Here is a 27,743-nt window from a genome sequence, read left to right as displayed (position 1 = left end):
CTAGTGAACCTTGTCTTTGCTTGACTAAATACAGAAAAAGGAACTCTGGTATGCGGACTCACAAATACATGTTTCTAGTACAATCACCTTTGTTGCAAAAAAAAAGAAAAAGAAAGAGAAGACGTTGAGGAACAGCTGTTAAGGCTACAGTCCTATACACACCATTCAGAATAAGCCTCACTGAATCCATTGGGACATTCAGCCCAATCCTCAGCTTTCCAGTGCCCTGTGGAGCAGTGGCACCAAAGCTATTGCTATATCCAGTGAATGCCGGAAAGCAGTTGGAGAGGGAACTTTCGTCCCCCCCTTCCCCCGGGGAAAAGCCCCAACGGGGCTTCTCAAGTCTACATCAGCTATTTTGTTGGTGCCAGCTATTTTGTTCTGGCCCAACACGGAGCTCACAATACAGATCCAGCCTATTTATACATGGTTTTTTTATACAAGGATTTGACTCAACATGAATGTCCCCTGCAAATGAGAAGGAATGTGCTGATCCCTGGAAAGGGGAAAATGCACCCCTTTAAAATCAGTTTAAAAAACTGAGCAGTCCTTTAACAATAACCTCCTTAATGAGAGAGTGCAGCTGACTGACAATCCATCAAACCTTCTCTCCCCAGTGGACCCCTCCCTTCCCCCTAAGCATGTGAAAGAAAGGTGATCTCTTTGCATTGGTGAAGGGAGGGGCTGAGTGTAAGCTCTCAGCGCTTTGTAAGTTCTTGGAGGAGGACCGATTGATGGATTGTCTTGTTAATGACTCTTATCTTACATCAGGAAGGTCAGCAAGGATGTTTTTAAATCACAGGAGCAAAGAAACTTTGTTTTTTAAATTGATTTGCTATAGTGCATTTTTTGCCATTCATATGAGTGCTTGGAACAGAACCCACGCAAATAATTAGTCTCAACCTGTACTGCAGAACACAGCTCTGCAGATCTGACTCCCCCACACCCTGGTTCCTCCTCTGTGCCCCCCCACTCCACCATTGTTTCACCACCCCCCTAGAGGCCACACCACCACCCATCAGTTGCTCTTACTCCTGGTGGCAGTGTGTCCTGTTCCTGCCAGTACTGGGCCTGGTGCCTGACTGGTGCAAGCCCAGCATCGGCGCTGGGCCGCTTTAGGATTGGGCCCTCCCTTCTGAACAGGCATGCATAGATTGTGTTGTTAATTCACAAAACAGTACAGCAATACCTTGACTTTCATTGCTTTGAACTTTCTGCTGTTTTCAATTTTAACTACATTTCAGATTTCATCCACATTCTTTCCTTTTTCATCCATTTTCATCCAACCTTCCACAGTTCTTATATTTCTTTTCCTTTTTTTTTTGTTTATTTAGGTTTTCCATGCATTTGTATGTGTTATATGGTAATTTATTGTTGGTCAAAATAAATTTGCAAGCTAAAGAAGGCTATGCTTTGACATTCATCCATTTTTTACTTTCATCCATGCTGTGGTCCCTAACGAGATGAACGTGCAAGGTATTGCTGTATAAAGATCTGTGATCTTCCCCACATTGTAATCTCCCATTTTAAAGAAATTTTTTTCTAGTTCATGTGGTATTTTCACTATTGGGAGGAAATAGTTTGATAATTAAAAAATCTAGAACAGAAGGAAAAAGCTTCTAGTTCCTTTATACAGCATGACTTCCAACAACCCATTTTTAAGCAGGTTGCTTAGTTAATATAAACAGTTCAAGTAATAGCTCTTTGAATGATCAACAGAAAGCCTATGAGGCTAGTTGCATAAGGTTAAGCCTTCTTTCATTTCATAGTTATGATATACCTAGCATTCCACTGGCATAAACCAGTTCATAAACCATGTTGTCTGTAGCTCGTACTTTGTTAATACATACAAACATATTACAATGAAGCAGCTCCTTCTGCAATGAAGGAATGTTAAGCAAAACTTCTGTGTTACCAGAATTGAAAACCATGTTGGACCTCCACAGGTTTGCTAGGTTATATTGTACATTGCACACCTCCCTCATCTTTATCAGTTTGGGGTACACACGTTTATTTCTGCAACCCAAATTCAACAAGAGCCCAGTTCAGCTCAACAGGTCAACAGAGCAGCAAGTCTGTCTTTGTGGCATGGTCTTAGCTTTGACTAATCAGCCTCAGTAGTATGAGATAGTAAATTTTATTTCATTATGGTAAACACTTTTAAGAGGGATTTTCCTTGTCTAGCATATTTATGTCATACTACTTATACACTGCACACAAAGATTTGACTGCAATGTTCTTAAGCATATTCTCTAGAATCGCATTTGCTCCAATTCAATGTACATTACAATTATTTCCAGATTATAAGGGAATCATTGTAGAAGCAATGCTAAAGTGCTGGGTTGTTGTTTTTGTTTTGTTTTAATTTAAAATGTGGCACAAAGGGGATGGCTGGGTTCTCCACCTCAAATGCTGTCAGATTCCATAATTTAATAAGCAAATGCAATGTAACTAAGGGGGGGGCAGGGGGAACAGCCATTCAAAGTACCCTTGAAACAAACAAATCCTGGGTGGGCAGCTGAGTAGATAACAGGATTTTAACAAGCCTGCACTGATGTGCATGGGAATCCGTCCTCCTTTCCAGCACACTATATCTGCTAAACAACTCTTATAAACTGAGACAATGCCCAGTGAAACAAAGACTCGAGGACATGAATAAAGAGGCTTCTTTATGCTTTCATTTGCAACCTCTCAATTTTACCCATAAACAAAAGAGAGCACTTTGTTCCCAAAAGCAGTCTATTCTAACTTTGACAATGGTTTAGCCTCTCACATTCTGCATCTGAAATTAAATAAACCTGTATCTTGAGTTCACAACACAATCTGGGTCATTTCAAGTTCAGCGTAAAAATATTCAGTAAACCTGGTTACACCTTTTTCTCCCCCTTATCATGTCACAGCAAAGCAGTTCAACATTAATATACAGTTAATATTATAATAAATATTTTAATATGTACCTTATATATATTATTTATATATAAAAGCTTCATATTTTTTAAAAGGCTAATGTTTATTACAACTCCAATCCTTTTTGTCTACAGCAGGTAGAAGACATAGTGGAGAAACTGTTCCAACATTCACCCTTTCCCATGTCTATAAAGTAATCAAGGTTTGCATCATAATATTTTTCCCTTTAAGATGCTCAAGTAAATTGTTGATAAAATTTTAACTTTAAAAAAATCTTTAACTACATCTATGTGATTTCGCTAATTTTTCATATGAATTATGAAATTAGAATTATGCAGCACCATGAATCCACCATTTGATTAAAAAAAAATATGTTTGTGTAGGTCTGGCAAAGCTATAAAAAATCCAAGAGTAAAGCAGTGTTTTTCAATTACAGAGCCATGGACAGTTGCCAGTCCTGAGAGTGCTTCCCGCCAGTTCATGGCAAGAGAATTGGCTCAGTCTTCCGCTGCTGGGTGTGAAGTTCGATGTTCTCCTTTCTACAGAAGCAAAGCAAACCAAAATTTGCTTTCCTATTGGCAAGATAATTAGGAACAGTGTAGACATTACACCTGCCACAACATGGCCCCTCAAAATCATGCCACGTGGCAAACGTCTTCATATGATGTGCTATTTGTGGGTGCAGTGGCTAACTATGAACTTTTCTTTTTGGAAATTTGTAATGGATTGTAAACTGCACAATTTGGGTGATGAGCTGTTACACACAGATAATTAAGATGGTGGCAGCTCCCTATGAAACAATAAGTGGCATCCACATGACAGATGTAACAAAGTGACCCTGATCTCCAAAAGCAACAAAGTCCACTACCCTATAGAAGGGCAGTCCAACACTATCCAGTGCTGGTGCAGCAGGGCCACACAGTCCATGCTGTATCCAGTGCTGGAAAACTGTCCAATGGGGCTGCTCGGGTTGGCACAAGTCCAAGAAGCCCCATGTCAGGCAAAAGGGCTTGGCAGAGGGAACAGAATATGGTGTAGGTCTCCTCCACCTATCCCACCCCCCTCTCAGGCCAGTTATATCCCATCTCTGCCTTCCCCTTCCCTCCCTGTAACCTGGGTCCAGCCCAGGTGGCCAGGAACTCCTCAGGAGTAGGAGGCCTCCTCGGGAGTAAGATCTAAGCACCATCAGGACTGGGGTCCCAGGCTGGACACCTCCCTGGGAGTAGAGTCTAGGGCCTCCTGGAAGCAGCAAGCAGCCATGTGGCCAGAATGGGTGGGGCTGGCCCAGCCTGAGACTGGCCTCATAAGGAGGCTGGGCAGCGTAGGGAGAAGTCACTCCTCTCCAGGTGGGAGTAGGGTCAAGGGGAAGGCCAGAGGGGGTAGTAACCCCGGCCTTATGCAGACGATCCAGGCCCCGAAGGGAACTTTGCTTACCTCAGCCCTGGAGAGAGGGGCCGGGGGCTGGGAGCTCCCTGATCCTAGACTCGCCCAGGCCCCGGGTGTGACATCAGAAGAAGCGAAGGTACAGGACCAATGACTTGGAACCAACTACCTATGATCCGGGGGGCAAGCCTGGAGGTACCCAGGGTCCTCACGAGGACAGCTAAGCTGACCCCGGACAACAGCACAGCAGCCATCGGGAACCCATACCAACAGGCACCAGCCGGAGAGCCCAGCCCGAGTCCTCAAGGGGTCAGGGAGGAATGGGGAACGAGCATATTGTGCGCCGACGGCACAAGTCTGTGTGAGGCAAAGGGGCCTGTGCCATAACAGGCCCCATGAATGTCAGGAGGTTGACGCAAGTAAACCGTCTGTGCAAAACAGCTGTGTCTGCCTCCTATCCTTTTTTCCGCCGACGACCAACTCTCATCGACAGGGTAAGCCCCCCGTGCTTGGTCACACCCCAAGGGCCATGGACATTACACATTACACTCCCCCACCCCTACACTGATCAGAGCAGTTCCTCCCTGCTCCATCAGGCACAGCCCCAGATAAGGTGCCAGTGGGATAGTGCAGGCTATCCCACTTGTGCTCCTTATTCCCAGGCTGCAACAAACATGCTTTATGGCACATTTGCAATATCCTAGACTAGCACAGCTGCTGCTGCACTGGTAAAAGTTAGGTATAGGATTGGGCCATGACTCTCTCTGGTTATCACTAGTAGGAAGCACTAGCATAAGGAAGTCAGCCAAAAATCCAAATTAGAATTCTGCTCAATAGACTAGCCCAGCATTTTCTCTAACTGTGGGTCAGAATCCAAAGTGCAGTGAGTCAAAAACCCATGCACTGGGCTGCAACATGATGCTCCCTGTAACATCACAATGCCTTGGGAGGCCCCAAAGGCCACTTCCAGGTCACACTGGGTTCGCCATCCATTGGCCTCTGTGGACTTCCAGTCAGCAGATGCAACTGCCAGTTTGACTGAAGTCACTTCCATGGGGTATTCCAGGGTCCGTGGAGGCCAACAAAGTGGATTGCGGGCCCAGGGCAACCTGGAAGCAATCGCCAGGGCTCCCAACAAGGCACTGAGACGCTATAGAGAGTGTCGTAACCCACCACAAAGAACAAGATTGCTTGCAGCACTAAAAAGTTTGGGAACCGCTGGGCAGGTCCATATCTTATATTTCACATAGCCATGAAACTGTCCATGGAAGAGACAAATTCCTTCATCTACTCATAACCAAAGCCACCTTGAAGTGCTATTTCCCTACTTAAGCAAGCGTTTATGCCATCAAGGGGAGTACTCTAGTTTCTTCCCTGTCCAGTCTGTCTTTTTAAAAGACAGTGATTTGTCTCAGGATGAAAGAAGGAGAAGGAAAAGGGAAAGAACGGTAAGTAGCCCACAACTCTAATCTCTACTAGATGTACCTGATTTTCATCTTCCTTTCCATGCCTACCTCTGCCATTTCAAAACGCAGAGCCCAGGAAGAAGCTGGTCAAGCAAAGGAACAGCGGTCGCAGCTACCTCCAAAGGTTAAATGTCCCAGTGCAGTGTTTCTCAAACTTTTACGGAGATATACTCCCCAAGTAAGTTTTTGCGGGGGAGGGGGGAGGGCACCGACACAATCCCCAGGATCGTGTCACTAAGAGGAGGGCGAGGGGGGTGCTTTTACTCACCCAGGGCTGCAGGACGTTGCATGAGGTGTGGGGAGCCCCACACAGCCCTCCACAGGACTCCACGAGGTTTGGAAGGTTCAAAACAAGTTTTTGCAAAGCACCTCCTGGAAACCGGAAGTGCTTTGCATTTGCTTTTTTTGAACCTTCCAAACCTCATGGAGCCCTGTGGGGGGCTGTGCGGGGCTCCCCGCACCTCGTGCAACGTCCTGCAGCCCTGTGTGAGTAAAAGCACCTCCCTCACCCCTGTCCTGAGGATTGTGTCGCTGCTTCCTCCCTTCCCTCGCTCCTTAAAGGGACAGGGAACCTTTACACAAACTGGTGGGTCACAACTCACCAGTTTGAGAACCACTGCACCAAGTGCATGTGCTAAAACTGGAGTAGGGCTGAAGAGCCAGCCAGCTGAGGGGGAGAAATAGACAGCTGATCCAGGAGAGCAAGAGAGAACTGGGGGTGAGATGAAGGGAAGGGGAAAGAAGGAAGTGAAAGCTAGCCAGTCCTGGGAGGAAGGAGAGACAATCTCAAAGAGAGAACTGGGGGGGGGGGGTTTAAAGAGAGAGAGTTGGGCATCCCTGGAGCAGGGTGAGAAAGCTAGTAATCCCAAGAATTTGAGGAGAAAAGTAGCCAGTCCTGGAGAGTTGAGAAAGAGAGAGCTAGCAAGCTCGGAAAGGAAGAGTGAAGTCATGGAAACAAAGACAACGCAATACTAGGACATTAAAACACACACAACTCCTCTCTAACCCCCTCAAAAGAACACCAGCGTCAGGAACATTTTATAAGCCTTGGAGAAAAATAACAAGTAGCAATGTAGCCAAATGGTGAAGAGACTGAACTATGAATCATCAGGAATTCTTCTGCATGGAAGAATACCTTCACTCCAGCAGGGAAAGGGAGGACAATAAAACTCAGAACTGAACATGAAAGCAACAATGGAAAAAACTGAATCACAATTGAAACATTTCAAGGCACACATGGTGTTTGAAATAATTGGCCCCCAGTTTACACCGTAGTATTTGAAAGCACAGATCAACCATCAGCAATCCAACATCAAGTAATGTGACATAGGATGCATTCTGTCAAGCAGGGAATAAAGAGGAAAGAATGTAATTTTCAAGCCTCCCCAAACCCAGGCTTTTGACTAAGCCTGAAGTTATGACATTTCTCCTTGGCTAGACTATTGGGGAATGGCACAAAGTGTTCCTGCACTTCAAAGTTTTCCTTCAAAAAGCACTGCCCGTAGCATCTATTGTCCTGCCTAGCATAGCATGTTAGGCATCTCCTGCCATAAATGACTTAGGTTACCAGAATCATATCACAGAATAGATATAATAATTCCAACATATGTTTTTGGTTCTTGATACCTATAGGTTATGTATATGAAATAACTATGAAGAGGAGATGTCCCGGCAACGTGTAGGTAAGAATCCCAAGAAGTCGAAATATCCAAAAATACAGCTACAGCACAGGATTCCTGAGTACATCCTTTTGCTGCTACAGTTTCTGGACAACCTTCAAGTGCTCTCTAAAGACTTTTTTGTCCAGTCTGCTTTAAAAGGGCTGACTTAGGTATTACTGCTGCTGCTGTATGTTTGTTTTTAAAATTGGCTGCTAGAGCTTATAGCTGCTGATGCTTTGCTTGTTGATCTTTCACTTTTAAATTACAGCATTTCATGTTTAATGTTCTGAATTCTCTTCACCGCCCTGTGAAAATGTATTTTAAAAAGTAGGTTTTAAATCTATTAATGGCCCAATCCAATGAGGACTGGTTGCCAAAGGAACGTGTGCTGTACAAGCAGCAAATGCAGTCATTTGCTGCAGTAGTCATAAAGCAGCCGCACAAGTTGGTGGGCTACCACCAACACAAGCGATGGCACAAGTTGCTGGGCTACCATCAGGGAGTCTAAAGTGGCCTCCCATACATCAGCAGGCATCCAAAGATCCGCCAACTAAGGTAGGCTGACAAGGGAACTGTGACAAAGTGGGGACAAAGCAGAACAGGGGAGGGGAGGACAAAATGGGGCGGTGATGGGGCAGGGAGGAGGATTCAGCAGTAGCACCAAACCCCCTTCTCAGGACAAACTGGCCTTCAGCAGTCAACATGGACTTGCACTAGCTATAGAGTTGGCACAGGTCCAAGCTGACCCACAGCAGTTGTTGGGGCTTACACCAATGCAAGGGAACTTACCCAAGGAGGCCTCAATGTGCCAAAACTCCCCTACGGGATACAGCAGAAGCCATGTTGGTGCCATTCATCATTGTGTGGGGAGTTACCTAGGATTGGACTGTTAATCAAGAAATGTTCACATAACATTGAACAGGATGTGAGCTGTCAATCCACCACAAAACCACATGTGGGGGGGGGGGTTATCTAAACTACCCCTTATATGTAATTAAACACTACTTTAAAGTAGTAATCAGTATGGCAATGTCACAGTTGGCCCTGAGTTAATACATGCAGCTAAGCAATGGTTAAACAGCAGTAGTTGCAAACTAGCCTTCATAAGAGTCAAGCCTAATATCTAATCAATGAACAAGTATCCCTATTCCAGTAGTTTTGAGATGAGAACTGCATCCAGGTCAACACTAAGGCCAAATCGAAAAACATTTGACAAAACTGACACTCTTCTTATTATTCAATTTAGCTTCAAACCTTATTAAATTTTCTGTTGTGTCTGTCAATTTTTTATCTAGCTCTCCATGTTCATTTTCAATTTGGACCCCTAATTTCTCATCTCTACGCAAGATCCTGTTGAAATTGGTTTTCTTTCTCTTTAATCTTTGCCTGTACTCTACCTTCAGAATGCTGGAGTTCCTCAGATAAAAAAGTATTTGAAGAATCCAGTAGCAAAGCCAGGGGAGGGGGGCAGAGTTGTAAGTGCTGCACGGCTCCGAAAGTGGCTATGTAAACTGCCCCTCCCCCCACTCTCAGGACCATTCCAAGGAGCTAAATTAACAGGGAGGAGTCTCCTCCATGTCACTTTCAGCCCTAGACAACCTCTGAAAGCGAGGGGGAGGGGCAGCTACAGCTCCACCCCCTCTCCGCTCCACTATTGGAAGAATTAAATAATGGAACTATATCAGTTACTTTTTCAACCACTTCAGCATATTCTGGATCAATTGCTTTTGTATTTTTATTCTTATTTAACCCTTTCCCTTCACCCCCTACAGTCTGCATACATTTGGTAATGCTGCCCTGAGTCACTGATGAATCCATATACAGGTCCATCCTATTTATACATGGATTTTTTATACACGGATTTGACTCAACATGAATGGCCCCTGCAAATGAGAAGGAATGTTTTGATCCCTGGAGAAGAGAAAAAATGCATCCCTTTAAAATCAGTTTAAAAAACTGAACAGTCCTTTAACAATAGCCTTCTTAATGACAGAGAAAGAGAGCAGCTGGCTGACCATCAATCCTTCTCTCTCCAGAAGACCCCTTCCTCCTGAGCATGTAAAAGAAAGGTGATCATTTTGCATTGGTGAAGGGAGGTGTTGAGTGAAGCACTGATGGATTGTCTTTTTAATGACTCATCTTACATCACAAAGGTCATCAAGGCTGTTTTTAAATCACTGGAACAAAGAAACTTTGTTTTTTAAATTGATTTGCTATAGTGTGTTTTTTGCCATCCACCTGAGTGCTTGGAATGGAACCCACGCGAATAATTAGTCTCAAACTGTACAATACAGCAGAGGTTCTCAAACTTGGAGGGAGCTTTACTCCCTCAGTAAGTTCTAGCAGTAAGTTATTGCTAAGTCCCCAGGATCGCGCTGCTAAGGGGGCAAGGGGAGGTATTTTGCACTCACATTACGTAGGGAGGGTTGCAGCAGGCTGCAGGGCCCTGCGCAGCTCTGCATAGTGCTTTCCGAGGCTTGGAACGTTCACTGAAATCGGGTGCAAAGCAGCTCCTGCAAAATGGAAGTGCTTTGCGCCCGCTTTTAGCAAACGCTCCAAGCCTCGGGGAGTACTGCAGAGGGCTGCACAGAGCTCCCTGCACCTCCTGCAGCCTGCTGCAGCCCTGCCTTCTTGAAGTAAGTGCAAAGCACCCCCTCCTTAGCGATGCGATCCTGGGGAGCGCGTCGCTGCCTTCCTCCCTTTCCCCCGCCCCTTAAAGCAATGGGGAAGCATTACACAAACTGGTGGGTCGTGACCCACCTGTTTGAGAGCCACTGCAGTACAGTATTGTTGTCAATAATATATAATGAATTCTACTAAATCAATTCATCACTTAATGTTTCTCACAACACAACCCCCCATAGCAATTGCTCTATAACTTGAATTAATTTATTGAAATATTCCTACTAGTAATCGGTGTTCCAAATTTATCAATGCATGTGAGCCAGTACGAACAAGAGAATCACTTCATATAATAAAACAAAAATTAAGTAGTAAATCATTAATAAATCAAATATCTTCCCATTTTATTTCATCAATTTTGATCAGTTTCTATAAATCATGTCTAAAACATTTTATTTATCTGCAACTCAGGCTCTACATCAAGGGTGTCAAACATAAGGCCCACAGGCCAGATGCAGTCCCTGGAAGTTCGTCATCCAGATCTCTCCCAGCATCACCCTTTCAGCAGCACCACTGCTGCCGAGGCTCTGGGAGGGAAAGACAGAAGCAGGCCTCCCAGGGCAGGGGTATGGGGCAGACTAAGGGCCCAATCTGATCTAATTTTCCAGTACTGGTGCTGCTGAACCAATGGAGTATGCACTGCATCCTGTGGTGGGGAGGCAGTCACCGAGACTTCGTGGGGCTGCATTGCAGCTGCACTGGTGCTGGAAAGTTGGATAGGATTGGGCCCTAAGAGAGGCTGCTGAGGTGCTGAGAGAAACTAATTATCACATGGGCAGCCCTTTCAGCAATGCCACTTCTACCGAGGTGTGGGGTCACTTTGCAGACCACCTCTCAGCTGCTGAGCTGTGAAGTGGTGCTGCTAAAAGGGTAGCCCATGTGATAATTGGGCTCTCCCATATCTTGAAAATATGATCAAGATTTTCTCTTCTGTCATTTGCAGCTAACGAGTTTCTAAGTGATAACAAAGTGCTTATTTCTGGCCATCATCTGCTTAATGGCATCACTTCTGGCCCTCAGCAGGCACCATGAAAGCTATTTGGCCCACTATATGAAACGGGTTTAACACTCCTGCTCGATCCTTTAACTCTGAATGATGTCCGCTAAGCTAAGGAAGAGTCAAAATTAATCCATAACAAATAAACAGATTTGCAACTGAGAGATTCTAATTTTATAACAGTGATAAAGTCCAAATAGAAAAGAACACTGGTCCCACTATTTAGAGTAACTAACATTTTAAAGCCATATAAATATTTTAGTCCTCATATTGATGATCCTGTCCAACACTATAAATGCAGTTTATGGTGGGGAAAAGAAGATTCCAAATTCTCCTGTAAATGGGGAACAGTAATATTCAACCTGCTCCTTTATGGTTCCAAGGATGATGCTCTTAGGACCCAATCCTATACTTACCTAGCACCAGTGCTGGGTGCCATAAACATGCCGTAAAGCATGTGAGTAGGGGGCGCTGGTGCTGGGCCCGTACCAGTCAGGCACTGGGATGAGCACTGGCAGGACAAGAACATGCTGCCGGCGAGGGTGAGACTGCCACATGGCAGTGCAGCCTCTGGGGGGGGGGGGAAGTGAAATGAGGGCACTTCATTTCACTTCCCCACGGGTGGGCGGGGAGGAAGCGGAGCAGGAGGGGGTGGGACCAGCAAGGCCCTGCTCTGCCAGATCCTGAACTCAGTGTCAGGTTCTTGCATCTGTGCTGGTAATATAGCCAGTGCAGGCATGACCTATTGCTAGAGCTTTCCTCACGGGAAGGAGACAAAAGTCCCCTTCCCATGTGGAGATTCCTGTGGCTTCCTGGTACCCACTAGATACAGCAGTAGCCGCTTTGGCACCCACTGGATACAGCATGCACCGGGAAGAATAGGACTGGGTTGCCCGTCACCATCCTTCGCTGCACAGCTGCTGAGGAGGAGCCGAAACCACCTCCCAAGTGGTGCAGCCAGCAAATCAGTCTTCCCATCTTCACCTAGGAAATGGGGACTTGCACCTTCTTCTGTTGCAGGTTTTAGCACTGACAGGGAGAGAGTTGACTTCAAAGAAGAGCGGATGACTAGTTTGCTCTAGTAGCTCTTAACCCTCAAATACCATCTGAAGATATTTTTATTTATAAATTGCTATGTCTTTCTAGTATTTTATGGGATGGCAACTAACAGGAACTAGCAACTGGAACCAGGGTCCCTAACAATTTCATGCAGCCCATGCTTCCAGTGACAGAAATCACCCAAAGAAGAACAGCATCATGGGATACAGAAATCCCCCCCTTCATTCATTCATTCACACATATCCTGCCTTTCTTCCCAGAGAGAGATTGCAGGTGGTTGTTTCATGAACAATTCTTTCCATTTCAGAAGGCAGCCAGTGATACGAACCACCCAGCTGTGATGTCCACAGGGGCAGCGATGCTTTTGTTCCGGAGGTGGGAGAACTATTCCATCTCCCGATGGCTCTTCCCCAAACTGCCTACAACTTGAGCAACAACATTCACACAAAGTCCAGGGACAAAGGAGGACACCCAACCTTGCTTGAGAAAACACCATTTGGATGCAGCATAGCCCTTTCAATACTGAGCAATTCTCCATCAAGGAGGCAGGGCTCAAAATGTACACCTCATCTCAGAACTGCTTTGGTTCTCAATAAGCTCTGGAACAGAACAGGAGCAGCTCTTGTCAGCTGGTTAATCATCCAGCCCCACAATGATCACCTGCTGACAACCCTGGGAGTCTTGCCACAAATTGTCAATATGCCCCAGTTGGCTTTGGTCTGGAACAGGAGAGGCAGAGAGGTGCAAAAACCTGGTAAAACTGATGGTCACATGATTCCAATTATAGGCTCACTGGCAGCAGTATAATAATGATGTCCTGCAACACAGGTGGAGTCTGCAGTTGAAAGTGGTATGCATCTGTAATATGTTGCACATGGGACTGCCTTTGAAGACTGTCCAGAAACTGGAGTTAGTGTATGCAGCTGCTAACCAAGATCAGTCAGCACACATGGGAGCACATCTCACTGGTGCTTAAACAGCTTCACAGGTTCCTCCCAGTCCAGCCCAAGCACAATTCCAAGTGCTGGCACTTAACTTTCTATTTTCCCAGGCTTTCTAACCTTCTCTTAGTGTGCAAGGATCTTTATGCTGAAATTACACCTGCTGTTTTTATTACTTTTGTTTTTATTCTTGTATTGTAATTCTGGTTATCTGCCTTGGAAATGCCAGCATCAAATGGCAGAAAAGAAGTCTGTAAATCGATAAATGGATGCTTCTAATGATTTAGTTGTGCACTTCGAGTTACAAGCTGCAAGCTCTGCCCACAGAAAGATTTGCACTTCAATGTGGGAAGGGTTTCTGCCAAATGCACCAAATCATATCTTCCAACAGAACTCTATGTACATGTGTCAGCAAACTTTGTGCAGACTCCGTAACTTAGATGTGCCATCTGTCACTGCTCAGAGAGGCCACTGTGGAGAGTCCTAAGTTTTGTTTTTTATTTAACTCCACTTACCTGCCCACTACATCCCCAACTCAGTTCCTGTCTTCAGCAGCTGGCATACAACTTGTTAGCATAAATAACAAGACTGTTTTCAGTCTTCTCATACAGCAACTCTTAATAGATAACATTTCCATAACAGTTTGAAAATTTCTATATGCCTATAGAATACTATATGCTGTCTCGCCCTTACCCAGTGGCACATCAGCCACTGCAATTTCTCTTCCTCCTCCTGCTTCCTTGTTTCTGAGCGCATAAAGCATTTTACATGTATTACACGGATGTTTAGCTGGTGCTTTACCAAAGGACAGTTATTGGGGACAGCAGCTCTGCCAATATCCTATTCCCCTTTCCAACCTTGATCTACCTATCCGGGTCCACGCAGACCTCCAGGACCCAAAACATACCCCCCCGGGATGCTTTGGTGTGCTGTAAGCCCCAACTCCTTTAGTGTAGTCCAGAAGGCAGGGGTAGAACTGTGAAAACCACACTGTGAGGCATAAAAGGGGTGGAGCTTAAGCAGGGTAGAAGGACCTCCTCCCCAGAGTATCATTTGTAATTCTGACTCACTGAAAGTTAACGCTTAAATACAGTCATTAATATCTTCTCCCCTCTGATCACAGACTGAGATGAACAAGAAATTTATCTACTTTTTTTTCTATATTAAGGATATCAGAACTTCACTTGCTTCTACTGGGTATGAGGTTGTTAACTAAGCTGCAGTCCCTTTTTTGATGCAAGTACAGTTAAGTTCCCAAGTAACAATTACCTCATTCAAGGATGCTCATGATTATTAGTAGAAGAAAGAAAATTAGAAGTGGGGAAAATGCTTGAAAGTACAGAATCAAACAGGTGGAATGGACTTTCAGATCCTCACTTAACCCAACTGTTTGCAATATAGTAATATTCACTGGTTTAAGGTAATCAAGTTGAAGCTCACAGGACTGTGCCATTTCTGCACATAGCAAAGTTTATCTTTGAGTCAACGTCTCCCACTATAGCAAAAATTGACATGTCAAGAAAATTACATGCTGGACAACCCTCTCCTGGTGTTTCCTGGACATAGCTGGTGTGCCAATGAGGTAAAGGACACTGAACCTTTGGCCTGACTCAGCAGAGTTCTATTTGTGATCCTCCACACACATTCTGTGAGGACTGTACCAAGTACCCTTCAGGAAGACTGAATTAACACTTTAAATCCAAGTCTAATTGGATAGTAGTAGTACGACGAAATCCAACTCTAGTTAGTCTTTAGAGCAGAGCAAGAAGTTAGACATACAGCCCAATCCTATAGGGTTCCACTGGCAGCGCTGTATACTACCTACTACCTTGGGATAGTAGTGGGACATTAGAGCACAATCTTAAACTTACCTGCCGTCCTTGAATCCAATGCACCACTGGCACTCACTGCCATAAAGCAGGCGGCGCAGTCACAAAAGGTGCTCTGTCAGTGCATTACTTAGCGGCTGCCGGCAGCGCCAGCAGGAAGGCCTGACCCTTCCTGCCTATGACGCACCTCCCACCATTGAACAATTAAGATAAGTCACTGAGAGAGGCGGGAGAGGGTGGCAGGAAAGCATTACAGTGCAAGAAGGGGGCAAAATGGTGAGGTGGACGGCAGGGGAGGGCAGATCAGGTCCCAAAAAGGGGCAGTATCAGCAGTACTGCCTATATCCTCCCCAGACCTGATCTTGCAGCTTAATTAGCTGCTGTAGGTCTGAGTAGACCCCTCCACACCACAGATGCTTACCTCTGGGTAAAGGAAAAATTGTTCCCTTTTGGCACTGCTGCATCAACAAGGGGCAGAATGAATAACACTGGGCTGTTACTACAACTACTATCCAATCCTATCCCCTACCATGTGCCCCAAAACAACTGCACTGATTGAGCACACACTGCATCCAATGGCAAGAAGGCCAATCAAGAGAATGCCAGCGCCTTGCCAGCTCTGCAAGATGTGTCCACTTAGTGCACGGGCAGCCCAATCCTAACCCATGCTTGGAACAGGGAGGCCGGCTGGCCTGTCCAGTATCCAGAGCAGAGTTGAGGCTGACTGTGGATCAGTGTGGGGCAAGTGGAATTCATTCCCCTTACCCTAGGTAACAAAGCAGCAGCCCCAATGATGGCGCAGACCTAAGCAGCCCAGAGCTACGTAAGGTCACCTGGGAGTGGAGTTATGATCTGGTACAAGTGCTGGATCCTAGCCTCATCCCCCGCTCAGCCCTGGCCTGCCCACAGGCCTGCCCAACACCTGCCCTTCCCCCACCCCAGAACACCTGCTCCCCTGCTCCCAGACCCCCCGCACCAGCCCAACACAGCCAGTGCAAACTGAGCCAGAGGCGACTTCGCAACTCCTCCAGGCCAAGCCAAGGGCTGCTTTAGATTACACCATAAGTCTCTCATCCCAGAGCCATACTAATGGCATAACACATTCCAGAGAGATCATTAAAAAAAAAAAAACCACTGAGGGCACAATCCTAACCACTTATGTCAGTGCTTTCCAGCACTCACATAAGGGCAATGCAGCTCTGAGGTAAGGGAACAAACATTCCCTTACTTTGAGTAGGCCTCCGTGAGTACCTCCCAAATGCAGGATGCAGTACATGCCCCATTGGCACTGCTATGCCAGTGCTGGAAAGCACTGACATAAGGGGTTAGGATTGCGCCCTAAGTGGTACAGCATCCTAATGGAGCAGTGCATCAAGTGGCAGGACCACATATTTCAGAAAGTTACCCTGTGTTCATGAAATACTTACAGAGCATGTGACTTTGTGGAACAAACATGTTCTGCAAACAGCTGTTTTAAATGCAAAGATGCTTAGCTCCAAAAGAGACATCAGCAAGATGAAGGGAGCTGGCTCTTAGTGTTTCCACATGACTTCCGAATGGGGATGCTGCGCTGAGACACTAAAAGGCCAACGCATCCTCCATTACCAGGACCTGGAAGTGATGTAGGGACATCGTGTGACATGGTGATGTTACATATCACTATACTAGCGCTCCAGGTTCTGGCTGCTAACTGAAATTAACACATACAGTTAACACTATTCTTCCAAACAAAAGCAGGACAGAACATATTTAGCTGTGCTTCACCAGGGGATAATAGGCAAATAATTTGGTTTAAACAGATGCCACAACCACATCTCTCTCTCTCTCTCTCTCTCTCTCTCTCTCACACACACACACACACACACAAAGGAAAGGAACCACACATTCATATGGACCATGATTTCAAATACTATTTTCAGCTACTTTTTTTTTTGTATTGCCCATTTCTGGCATTATACCATTATAGGCTGAAAGGTCTAGAATGCTTTCTGTTTCCTATTACAGAGTATAGTTAACACTAAATAGCTGAAAGCAAAAATAGGCAATGTGCCAAATACAGAAAGAATCTTTACAACATAGTCAATTGCAGAAGAAAAGCTATGTTAGGGCATTTTTTGGCAGGTGATGGCAGATACCATGTTGGAGAATACAACAGAGAAACAAGGGCTCATTCACCTGCCCAGCGTCCAGTGTGACATATGCCATCATCTGCAAACATCATCATCATCTGCAACGTTTTAACATGGCTACTCCTCTCAACAAATAAGTCATTCTCCAAAGGGAAGAACAAACAGAAAAAAATCTGACAAAAAATATGACAATGTTCAGAAACCAATGTGCGAACACTTCAGTCTCCCAGGACAGTCTCTGTTGATCAGAGTCAGCATTAACCACCGCCACCCCCAACCCCCCCAATTAAAAGACAGAATCTCAGACATCAAATTATGGAACTAAAATTTATCAGCAAGTTTGATTCTATTTGCTTAGGGAATAATCACGACCAGGGATTTCTCTCCCAATTCATGTGTTAAATTGGTACAGCAAAGCCAAGAAGAATCTATTACTATTAATTATTGTTTTTGTGAATCATTACTCCAAATCTCTTATACACATCTGAGTTTTATGTACAAATGTCACAGATTTGCATTTCATGGTCTTTTATCCCCATTGCTAACACTATTCTCTATATCAGGGATGCTCACACTTTTTTGGCTCGAGAGCTACTTTGAAACCCAGCAAGGCCCGGAGATCTACCAGAGTTTTTTTTACAATGTTCGCGCCATCATAACATATAACATTTATGTGTACAATGTATGTTGGTGTACCTTGAGCCCCACTGAGTATAACAGGACTTACTCCTGAGTAGACATGCCTAGGATTAGGCTGTGAGGCTGCAATCCTAGCCACACTTACCTGGGAGTAAGCCCCAATGAGTACAATGGGCCTTACTCCCGGCGTTTCCTCCCAGAGGCACCTGAAGGGGGGGTCGGCACTCTGCGATCTACTCATTTTGCCTTGCGATCTACCGGTAGATCGCGATCCACCTATTGAGCACCCCTGCTCTATATCCCTCCCTGGATGGATGGATGGATGGATGGATGGGCTAATGTAGGGATCAGGGAAGTTCCAGGTTCAGCCATTAAGCTACCTTGGGCTACTTGCTGTCTCTCACTCTCACCTACCTCACAGGGTTGTTATGAGGACAAAAGGAGGGGAGGAGCTATGTACACCACCCTGAGTTACGTGGAGGAAGGTTTGTACAAAAATGTGAAAAATAAATAAATAGATACATCGACACAAGCACTTGGCAAAAGACACTGTGTTAAGCAGTATAAAAATAATTATCCTCAGTAACATGTGTGTGCATGTGTGCAAAATTAGGATATACCACATATCTGGCAGAGTGGATGCCAACCCATGATGCTTATGTCACAATAAATCTAAGGCGCCACAAGACATTTGTGGGTTAAATAGTTCCTGTTTTGTAATCAAGAAAAGAAAATACAATAATCCTGATCTGTTTTAAATTTGAAGGAACTTAAAAACAGGAACCACCTATAGCAATGAATAACTCACTTTCATAAATGAGAAGGCAGAAATATCACAAGATAAGGAAAGAGGCAGAGCCTGAGTCACTCTGAGTGGTTATCTTCACTTACTAAAAATAGCTTTATTCCAGTCCTCAAACTACTTTCATGGTCAACACAATAAATAGCTTCCTGTAGCAATTAGAATTCAAATGTGCGTATGATTTCTTATGAATTCTGCAAGTTTCTCAAACCATTTTTATTCACAAGAGCTGTCTTCCTCTGACATTAGTAGGAGCTTTTCATTCTACTCAGAGGATACTTGAATATTACCTTGCCCAGCGGAATAAAATAGACATTTCAGGGACAAAGGACAAGTATTTGTGACACAGCACAGACAATAACAAGAACACAAAATTGGGATGGGGGGGGTAGTAGGAGGAAAGGACTAGCCATACTCCTAGTTGAGAACCGTAGAACAGATAAATGGTAATTTTCAAGACTACAGAGCAGCAATCTTACAAAATAAAACTTAGCCAAGAAGTTTGGAAAAACTGCAGTTAGGCCAAAATTCTTCAAATGATTGCTCTATTGCCTCCATAAACTGAACTGCACTTACAGTCTTATACTGGAACTCTAACCATTCAGCATGTGAAATGGAATGGATAAAATGCTTTTCAAATAACTTCAACAGATTTGAAATATCTAGCTATATATACAGGGTCTAAAAGATGTATTTGTAACTTTGGTATTTAGTATAATGAAAACACCTTACAAAATGTTAATGTATTCCGCTTTTAAAGGCATACCATCTTGACTTTGAACCAGATAAAACAGGTACAGAAACGTGCATTTTGTCACATAATTGTATCGCCTCCAAAGCTGACTTCCTTCAAAAATACATCTCAGATATGTCTCCTCCTAGCCTAATATCTAAATAAAACACTTCCTGAAAAAAAATAATTATTTTTCTTCTCTCCATCTGCCATGACAACCTTTCTCTAGTTCCTCAGAATATGCCTATGACAAAACTCCAAAAGAGTGTAGCTTTCTGATTTGTCACAGATTTGAATCATGTAACTGATTACGACAAAAGAAATTAGGATGCTGATGTGTCTGAAGATGACTGTTATCCAATATAGAAAAACATATTTAGACATTAATATATATTAAACATTGAAGTTTACAATGTATTTTTTTTTTTTAAGAAAAGCTCTGTCACCATGTGAAACCAAATTCTTGAGGGAGGAAAAAGCAAGAAAGTTGAAATTACTAATACATTCAAATTTTGTATACAAATAAAAACCACAACAAATTAAATTTAACAAGGGTACAGCAGAACTTTTGTGAAATATACAAGGCAAAGGGGAAAAATCTAGAAGTCTCCAAAGAGAAAATATGATGGATGGAGACTGCAGCAACAACACAAGTAAACCCAACCTTTCCCTTGTTAGTCTTCCAAAAGTGTCTTGGAGCAAAGCTGCCTACACAATGTCAGTGTCCTTTCACTCTCTCTTCCTTATAATATTTAATAACAACAACACCACGTGCTGTGATGTAATCCAACTGGGCGTCGTTCCACCCCCAACTTTACATTATTGAATGGCAAGGGCAGGAGTATATTCAGCATGAAGATATCACTTCACACATTTTTTTTGGTGTTATACATTACAAGGAAGAAAAAGTAAAGAGACACAAAGCGGCAGCACCTCCACGTCTCTTAACAGCATCTAATTTTGCCCTTAGTGCTCATCTCCGGAGGCCGCTTCTAGAAGTTGAACAGTAGATCAATCCTCAGACAAGTTCAGAGAATAAGTGAAGGCGGCAATGAAATGTGTTACTAGCCCTAAGAACATTAATAAACACAGAGGGCACAGCTTTCATTTGGAATCACATTACGTTTAACTCCAATCACTGATCTAAAACTGGGTATCTGCCTCACTAGTTGTCCATTGCTCACTGTCATCTGATACCTTTTTATATTTGTGCAATGCAAATCCTATGCATGAGACCTACTACTAAGCCCCACTGCGTTCAATAGGGCTTATTCCCAGTTAACTCTGCACAGAACTGCAGCCTTAGGCTGTAACACTAGTCATATAGAGAAATCAATGCACAATGATATTGTAAAATCAATTAGATTCACTCATCTTTGACTGTACACAAGACTGCAGTTTTAATTGATACTGACTCTCAGAATAAATGCCTGCCTGGATGCTACAGTCAGTCCTACATGTTGTTTGTTACTCCCTTTTATAGTAAAAATCTCTCTACCACTTTCCTAGTTTATCTCAAAGACTGTACCTTTCCCAAAGCTACTGATGTTATACAGCAAAACAATTTTCCTTTCAACCTCTTCTGTTTTTCCTCTTTTGTGCCAATCAGGCTTTGCATATCAACCACAGATTTTATTAAAATGAAACCATCCAAGAGACCAGTTTATAATCTGCAATGTTGCTGAATACCAGAGCTTCAATATGCTCCTAAATGCTATATTTTCAGAACATAAATTGAACATGCAATCTGCTTTGCTGTATAAATGAAAAAAGTCACCAAAAACTCCTGGAAAATATGGATGTGGGAAATAATGAAAATTATCTTCAATTCAAAGAAACCTAGCTAAAGCAAAGGTAATTTCCCACATATGAATTTCTCCTGCAGAATCAATCTAAATGATATAAAAGTCCTAAGTAATTCTGACTGATAAGAACTTCTTAGAAAAATAGAAGGCCAAGTAACTGCTACAAATCAAAGACTGCTTTCCGGGCATAGGTTTATAAAACTGATTTCATACTGTAGTTCCACTGTTGTTACACCCTATTAAAAAAAGAGTCCTAACCTGACTTAACGGTTATCCAAACAAGAAGGGAAATTGGATTCTCCAACCATGACATGCTACTGACACTAAGTGATACACAAAAGCAATAAAGCTAGTTCCTGTCCATAATTCATAGATTTTATTTTAATTTAAAAACAGCTCCAGGTGAAAGGCAGACGGTGAAATAATAGCATACTGCAGACCTCAAGTTTTACTAAGTGGTGTTTTGAAAACAAAAACAGAAATAGAGACAAAATTCATATGCATATACAGGTACAGATACATATGGGATGGTCTAGACAGATGGGTCAGACAAAGAAAAGGTGTCCACTGGGAAAGCATCTCGTAGATACTGTACAGCAGTGGTTCCCACACATTTAGCACCACCAGGACAAAATGAGAACCTGTCAGGACTCACTAGAAGTGATGTCATGACCAGAAGTGACATCAACAAGCAGGAAAATTTTTAACTATCCTAGGCTGCAATCCTACCCACAGTTACTCAGGAGTAAGTTTCCTTTACTATCATTATTAAAAGAATATACATAATAGTTTGTTAAAAGTACAGGTCAATAATATTTCCCCAAATGCAGTCATATGTCATGGGAGCATCAAGCCTAATGTATTAAAAATAAAATATTGAAATGAATGGGGAACCCAGTGGGTCCTGACCCACAGTTTGAGAAACACTGCTGTACAGAACTACATCTTTTTTTTAGTTTCAAAAAAAAAACAGAGCTCAAAAATATATGCAGACCTTGAAAACAACATAAGTCAAAAAATAAAATAATCCTTCCACAAAGAGAGAGAAAGAGATGGGTTTCAAGACAATACACTGGAGGTGCAAGACAGACACTTCCCATCTCAACAGACAAACTAATAACCTCCTATTAAGTCCAAGATAAAATCTCCCCAACTGTTTGAGAGCAATGTTTCAGCACCTCAAATGCCTGATGCAGCCATGAAAGTGAGGAAAAGGGGCAGTAACTATGGGGGAGGGAGCAACAAAACAACAACAGGCAAGAGAAAAGGAAGCTTTGCAATGCTCCAACATTCATGCTTACTACACCCCAGTAGCAAGATCCAGTTCACAGCCAGAAAGTAATCAAAGCTCTGCACCATGGACAGTGACTGCCGCTACTGCTGCAGCGGACTGCAGCTGCCTTCATCCTGTACCAGACCAGTCAACTCTGCAGGACTGAAATGGGAGACCACGCGCTGCCAAAAGCTAGCCCCATGCACACAGCACACTGCCTGCCAGAAAGATCTCTTTCCCCAGATGCTGCACACAGAGTCCCTTACCTCTCTGGGAGAAATGGCTCAACCACAAATGCCATTAAGAGGCAATGATCTGCACCATCTGTCCCTGAGATGTACTCCTCTCTGCCCTTTGCACTAGGAAGAAGACTGACTTTTACGCTGACCGAAGCACCAGTGCCCATCCTGCTCATATTATCCATCTCCTGTTTTACGGGCACTCACTTCAGGGAAATTGTAGGCATCCCCACTCTACCACACTCTCCCAATAGTTTCAGGTTTATGATCCTCTATCATACATGGATCATACACGGAATCTTTCAATAGCTAACACATCTGTCCCACTCCCCATCCCCACAGGAGAGGCTTTGAGCCCCAAAATACAGGACGCTCCTGGGAAAATTCGCTCTGTGTGTGTGTGTGTGTGTGTGTACAGATCTCTATACCATTAGATACAACCTCACTGATGTCCTTTTATCTCTAGATTGTCCCACAGCCCCCAGAGTTACAGTTCCACACAGACCCCACATGCACCACAGCCAGGATGATTCCCTATTCTCCACAGCACAAAACCACTCCAGTGCAAACCATTTCTCCTACAGTCCTCCTCCTCCTATCCTGCCCAGACAAACTAAACCATGCTCCAAAAACCCAGGGTTTCCCTTCTCGCAGCACATGCTGAAATGCAAGTAACCCACCCCCAACCCAGAAACACAAACCTGGGGGGGGGGAGCAACCAGTTCACTTTCTCCCCAAACAACAGCAGGCAACTTCACTCCCAATTATGTACTCTTCGTCTTGGTTCAGGTCACCTCAAGTATCCACTGGGGTCAATCTCCCACATGAGAAATGGCCTTCCCCTGCAGATCTTATTTCACGCTAGCATAAATAAAGCCCTCATAAACCCTCACTCAAGAGAGCCACCACAAACCTCTTGCCTCCAAAAATTATATGTTCTCTCCTGCCCTGACAGAGAACCAGCTCAGCCCTTTCCCAACATAAACATCCTCTGCCTGCATAGCATTCAAACTTCACCAAGGAGAAGCAATGCACCAGAGAGAGGCCATGCACCCCTTCACAGAGAGCCACAGTGGCACAACCCCAAGCAAGGTTGCCCAAGCAACTCTTGGACTCCCCACATGCTTGTGTTGTGTCCCCATGTCCTGGACTCCTTGGCCAGGTCTTTGCCATGCTGCATCCATTTCCTGGCGCCCCCTATGGGGCACAGGAGGTGGCCAGGCATGAAAAGTGGGAAAGAGAGCTTGCCCCTGTGGAAATTGCTGTTAGCTGCTGCAGTAGCAGCAGCAGGAGGCAAGCGGGGGAGGAGGTGAGGCAGGCTGCCTGGAGGAGGCGGAAGCTGATTAAATTCTTCCAGGGAAGGGATTAGCGGGCAGAGCAGAGGGGAGAGGCATTGGACCAATGTGCACCAGGCCTGGGGCCATGGAAAGGGGCGCGCTGACCCCACCACCCTGAGGATTTCATCACATTGCATGGGTGCATTGGGCGCTCAGTCAGGGTCACTCCTCCTGTCATCTGGATTCTTTGTTCTTACATCCCTTTGAACAGCAAATAAATAGGATGCTGATGAAAGAACTGCAAAAGTGGACATACCAACCCACCCTATTGCTCCCCTCTTCTCCCAGCAGCAGGGGCTTCTAGCTCCATGTCAATTACTCCCACCATGTATCTCCCACCACGATCATCATTAACTCTGCCCAGCCCACAGGTGTACACATTTGTTCCCTGTTGCGTATATGCAAGGTTGGGCAGAAATGGCTTAATTCAGGCATCTTAGAATCCCTCAAACATGACCCACCAAGTGAGTCCAGACAAGCGTGAAATATCCAGCCTTTAACCTTCTCCAAGGGAGAGGGAGAAGAAGGTAACAAAAGAGAGTAGCAAAAGTGAAAGGTGACTTAGAACCCAATCCTATGCCTGTCTACTCAGAAGTAACTCTCATTATAGTCAATGGGGCTTACTCCCAGGTAAGTGTGGATAGGATTGCAGCCTTAGAGCCCAAGCCTATGCCTGTCTACTCAGAAGTAAATTTCATTACAGTCAATGGGGCTTACTCTCAGGTAAGTATGGCTAGGATTTCAGCCTTAAACTCATTGGCTAAACAATGTGGAGTGGTTGTGACTCCTCCAACTGTACAATCCTTCCTATGCATGTCTACTCAGAAGTAAGTCCCAGAGTGTTCAATGAGGTTTGCTCCCTTGAATGGGAGTGCATAGGACTGCAGCCCCAAACCCCAGTGGAAAGGGGAATCTGGGATCATGAACCGCAGCCTTGATAGAAGATGGCAGGGCAAGAGAACTCCCCCCTCTGGGTCACTTGAGAAGCAGGCAGCTCTCGTGGGGGCAAACCCCAACTTTCTCCCTCCAGAGGAACTAACTCCCATCCCCGGGAGAGCCGACTCCTTCCCCAAGTGCGCGCTACGCCGGCTGCCCGCCAGCGAGGAGAACAGAAGCCCTGCTCCGCGCATCCCACCCTCCCAGCGGAGAGCTGTGGGTGGCACCAACTCCTTTCCCACGGTCCCCTCCAAGGGACAGATGGCCCAGAGCCCAAGCCTAGGCACGTCTACTCAGAAGTAAGCCCCATTAGAGTCAACGGCACTTACTCCCAGGTAAGTGTTGGATGGAATTGTAGCCCTAGAGTCCAAGCATGTCTACTCAGAAGTAAGACCCATTACAGTCAATGGCACGTACTCCCAGGTAAGTGTTGGATGCGATTGTAGCCTTAGAGCCAAGCCTTTGCATGTCTACTCAGAAGTAAGCCTCATTAGAGTTAATGGGACTTACTTCCAGGTAAGAGTGGATAGGACTGTAACCCCAGTCCTGCTCAGGGGCCTGGCTTCCTGCGTGCGCCCCAAACCCCCCCAGCCTCATTCACAGGATGCTCTCTCAGTGAGTGCAATCCGGACCCAGGCAGTCTCTCCCCCTTTCCACCGCTCCTCCCTGGAGTCCACCTCTGCCCCCCTTATGGAAGGCATCCCACCCCACACAACTGTAAGGGGTCACTCCGTCCTAACTTCCTGTGATGCCTGCATTCTTTGCACCCCTTTCTCCTGCCCCCCAGCCATCTCTCCAGGAGTTGCACCTGCTCCCCTCTCATTCCCCCCTCCCGCAGGGAAAGAAGGTCTCCAGCTCCCTTTCCCCACTGCAGCTCCAACCTTTGCTCTGGCTACAATCCTATGCACACTTTCCTGGGAGCAAGCCCCACTGGACATGATGGGACGTACTTTGGAGTAGACCCGCTTGGGATGTAACTCTACGGGGGGGGGGAATCGGTCTCTCTTCCACGCTCAGCAATCCGAAAAGACCCCACAGCACACCCTGCCCAGTCGACGCATCCCGGCTGCTCCCCATCTTCCTCGCTCGGGAGGAAGAGGACGAGGAGGAGGCGCTTGCAGCCCCAGGGCGGCCGGGCTGCTCTCGCCGCATTTCCAGCTTAGCAACCTGCTCCTCTCTCTGGCCACAATCCTATCCACACTTTCCCGGGAGCAAGCCCCATTGACTATAACGGGGCTTACTTCGGAGCAGACATGCCTAGGCTTGGGTCTCGATCTCCATCGGTCTGTGTTCCACCAGGCCCAGCTTCGCCTGTGGGGCAGGTTGGAGAGAGGGGTCCCCCCCCCAAGCCCAGCCCAGCCCTCCCGCATCCTTCACCCACCCCGCCACCGCCCTTCCCCGGGATCGCCAGGAACAAAGAGCCCCGAGCAGCCCAGGCGCTGCTGCTCCCCCTGGCTCGCTCTCCCTTCTCGTTTACCTGCTGCAGGGCCGCCAGCACCATCAACAGCAGCGGCGGCAGGATCCGCGGCGGCGCTCCCGCTATCCGGCACATGGAGGCGAAGCGAGGGAAGGAGAGCGCAGCACCAGGCGGGAGCCAGCGGCCAGGCAGGGCGCAAAGTCTGCGGATCGGGGGCCCCGGGGCGCCTGGGACCACAGGCGGGCAGGGACGGCAGAGGATGGTCCCGGGGGTCGCTTGGGAGGAGGCGGCGGCGGCGGCGGGTCAGCCAAGGCTGCAGCTCGGCTCCGGATTGCCCTCTCCCCGCGCCGCGTCCTGGATGCGCACACACAAAAGGCAGCGGGCGCTGCTGGAGGCGTCAGAGGGTCCTCGGGGCTTTCCCTCGGTGCATGTCCTTCCTTCCCGCTCCTCTCCTCTCCTCTCCTCGCCGGGCAGCGCTGCTGGCTCGCCCTCGCCGGCGACTCACAGGGGACAGCAGCTTCCCCGCTCAGTGCGTGGCCAGCAACTGCGCCCCGGCACCGCCGCTCCAACGCCGGCTCCGCTGCTGCATGCTCGCGCCGAGCCCCCCCGAGCCTCCTGCACTTTCTGGCCTCGCCTCCCCGGCCAGCAGCAGCGGCAACCCCTCCGCTTGCACACAATGATCACAATACCAGCGCAGCCCCTGCCTCTCGCTCTGCGCGCGCGCGCGTGTATGCGCCTTCCCTTGTGCTGCTGCTGCTGCTGCTGCTGGCAAGCTTCACCTCCTCCTCCTCCCCCTCCTCCTCCCTGGCTCTCCCTGCTGGCTGCACGGCCAATGGGAAGCCACCGGCTTCAGCTCGCCCCGGCCAGGCGGGCAGCCGCCCACAGCACAAGGCTGGCGGAGCCTGGCTGCGGGGAGGCAGAGGTGCGCGAAGGAGACGGGACGCAGGGGATGCGTGGCACTTGCAGCCTTCGGGGCGCACCGGAGTGTGTGCCTGGGGAGGGGCGGAGCAGAGCGGCGCTGCACAGGGCTCATAAACAAGTGTGAGGAAGCGCTGGCTGTTTATTTATGGGGGGAGCATCTCCGGCTAACGTGAGAAAGGCTCTTGCGCGGAGGAAGCCCAGAGGAGGCGCTCGGGAAAGCAGCGCCAGCCCCATTGTCTGCGCTCGGAGCCACCTGCTGGGAGAAGAGGCTGAGCTGCTGCCTTTTGTTTGGACTCCTCTCCCTCCCTCGCCCAAGAGCCTGGAATTGGACCAGCCAGCCAGCCAATTAGGAGGTAGCGAGTCCCTGCGGTGCTTGGGCTCGGGGTCTTTTGTCCCCCTCACCCTATGCTACCTGCCTCATTGCTCAGCCAATCTTCCCCAAAGGCTTTGTTTGGTGGGGCTGGGCAGGGCTCCAGCGCCCAAAAAATGTCATGCCAGGCAGGCTGCGTAAGGGAAATGAGGAGGGTTGCTGAGTGCACAGAGTAAAGGCCGGGATCAGTGCTGGGTCACTGGCTGAGCTGGCAAGG

At 46.4% G+C, this 27,743-nt stretch overlaps 1 protein-coding gene across 1 annotated transcript in view; it reads right to left on the bottom strand.

The window, feature by feature from the left end:
* The window catches only part of CDH2 (cadherin 2), a 159,082-nt gene extending 131,678 nt beyond the window's left edge, over positions 1–27,404 (bottom strand). The window contains exon 1 of the mRNA XM_066624299.1: positions 26,296–27,404. Coding sequence (XP_066480396.1) covers positions 26,296–26,370 — 75 coding nt within the window. The 5' untranslated portion in view covers positions 26,371–27,404. The remainder of the gene's footprint in view (positions 1–26,295) is intronic.
* Positions 27,405–27,743: the final 339 nt, after the last annotated feature.

The sequence above is a fragment of the Tiliqua scincoides genome, chromosome 4 (genome assembly GCF_035046505.1).
Source record: "Tiliqua scincoides isolate rTilSci1 chromosome 4, rTilSci1.hap2, whole genome shotgun sequence".
In the NCBI taxonomy this organism is placed as follows: Eukaryota; Metazoa; Chordata; class Lepidosauria; order Squamata; family Scincidae; genus Tiliqua; species Tiliqua scincoides.
Note: the sequence above shows the minus strand (reverse complement) of the source record. Positions and strands in the feature narration are given on the sequence as shown.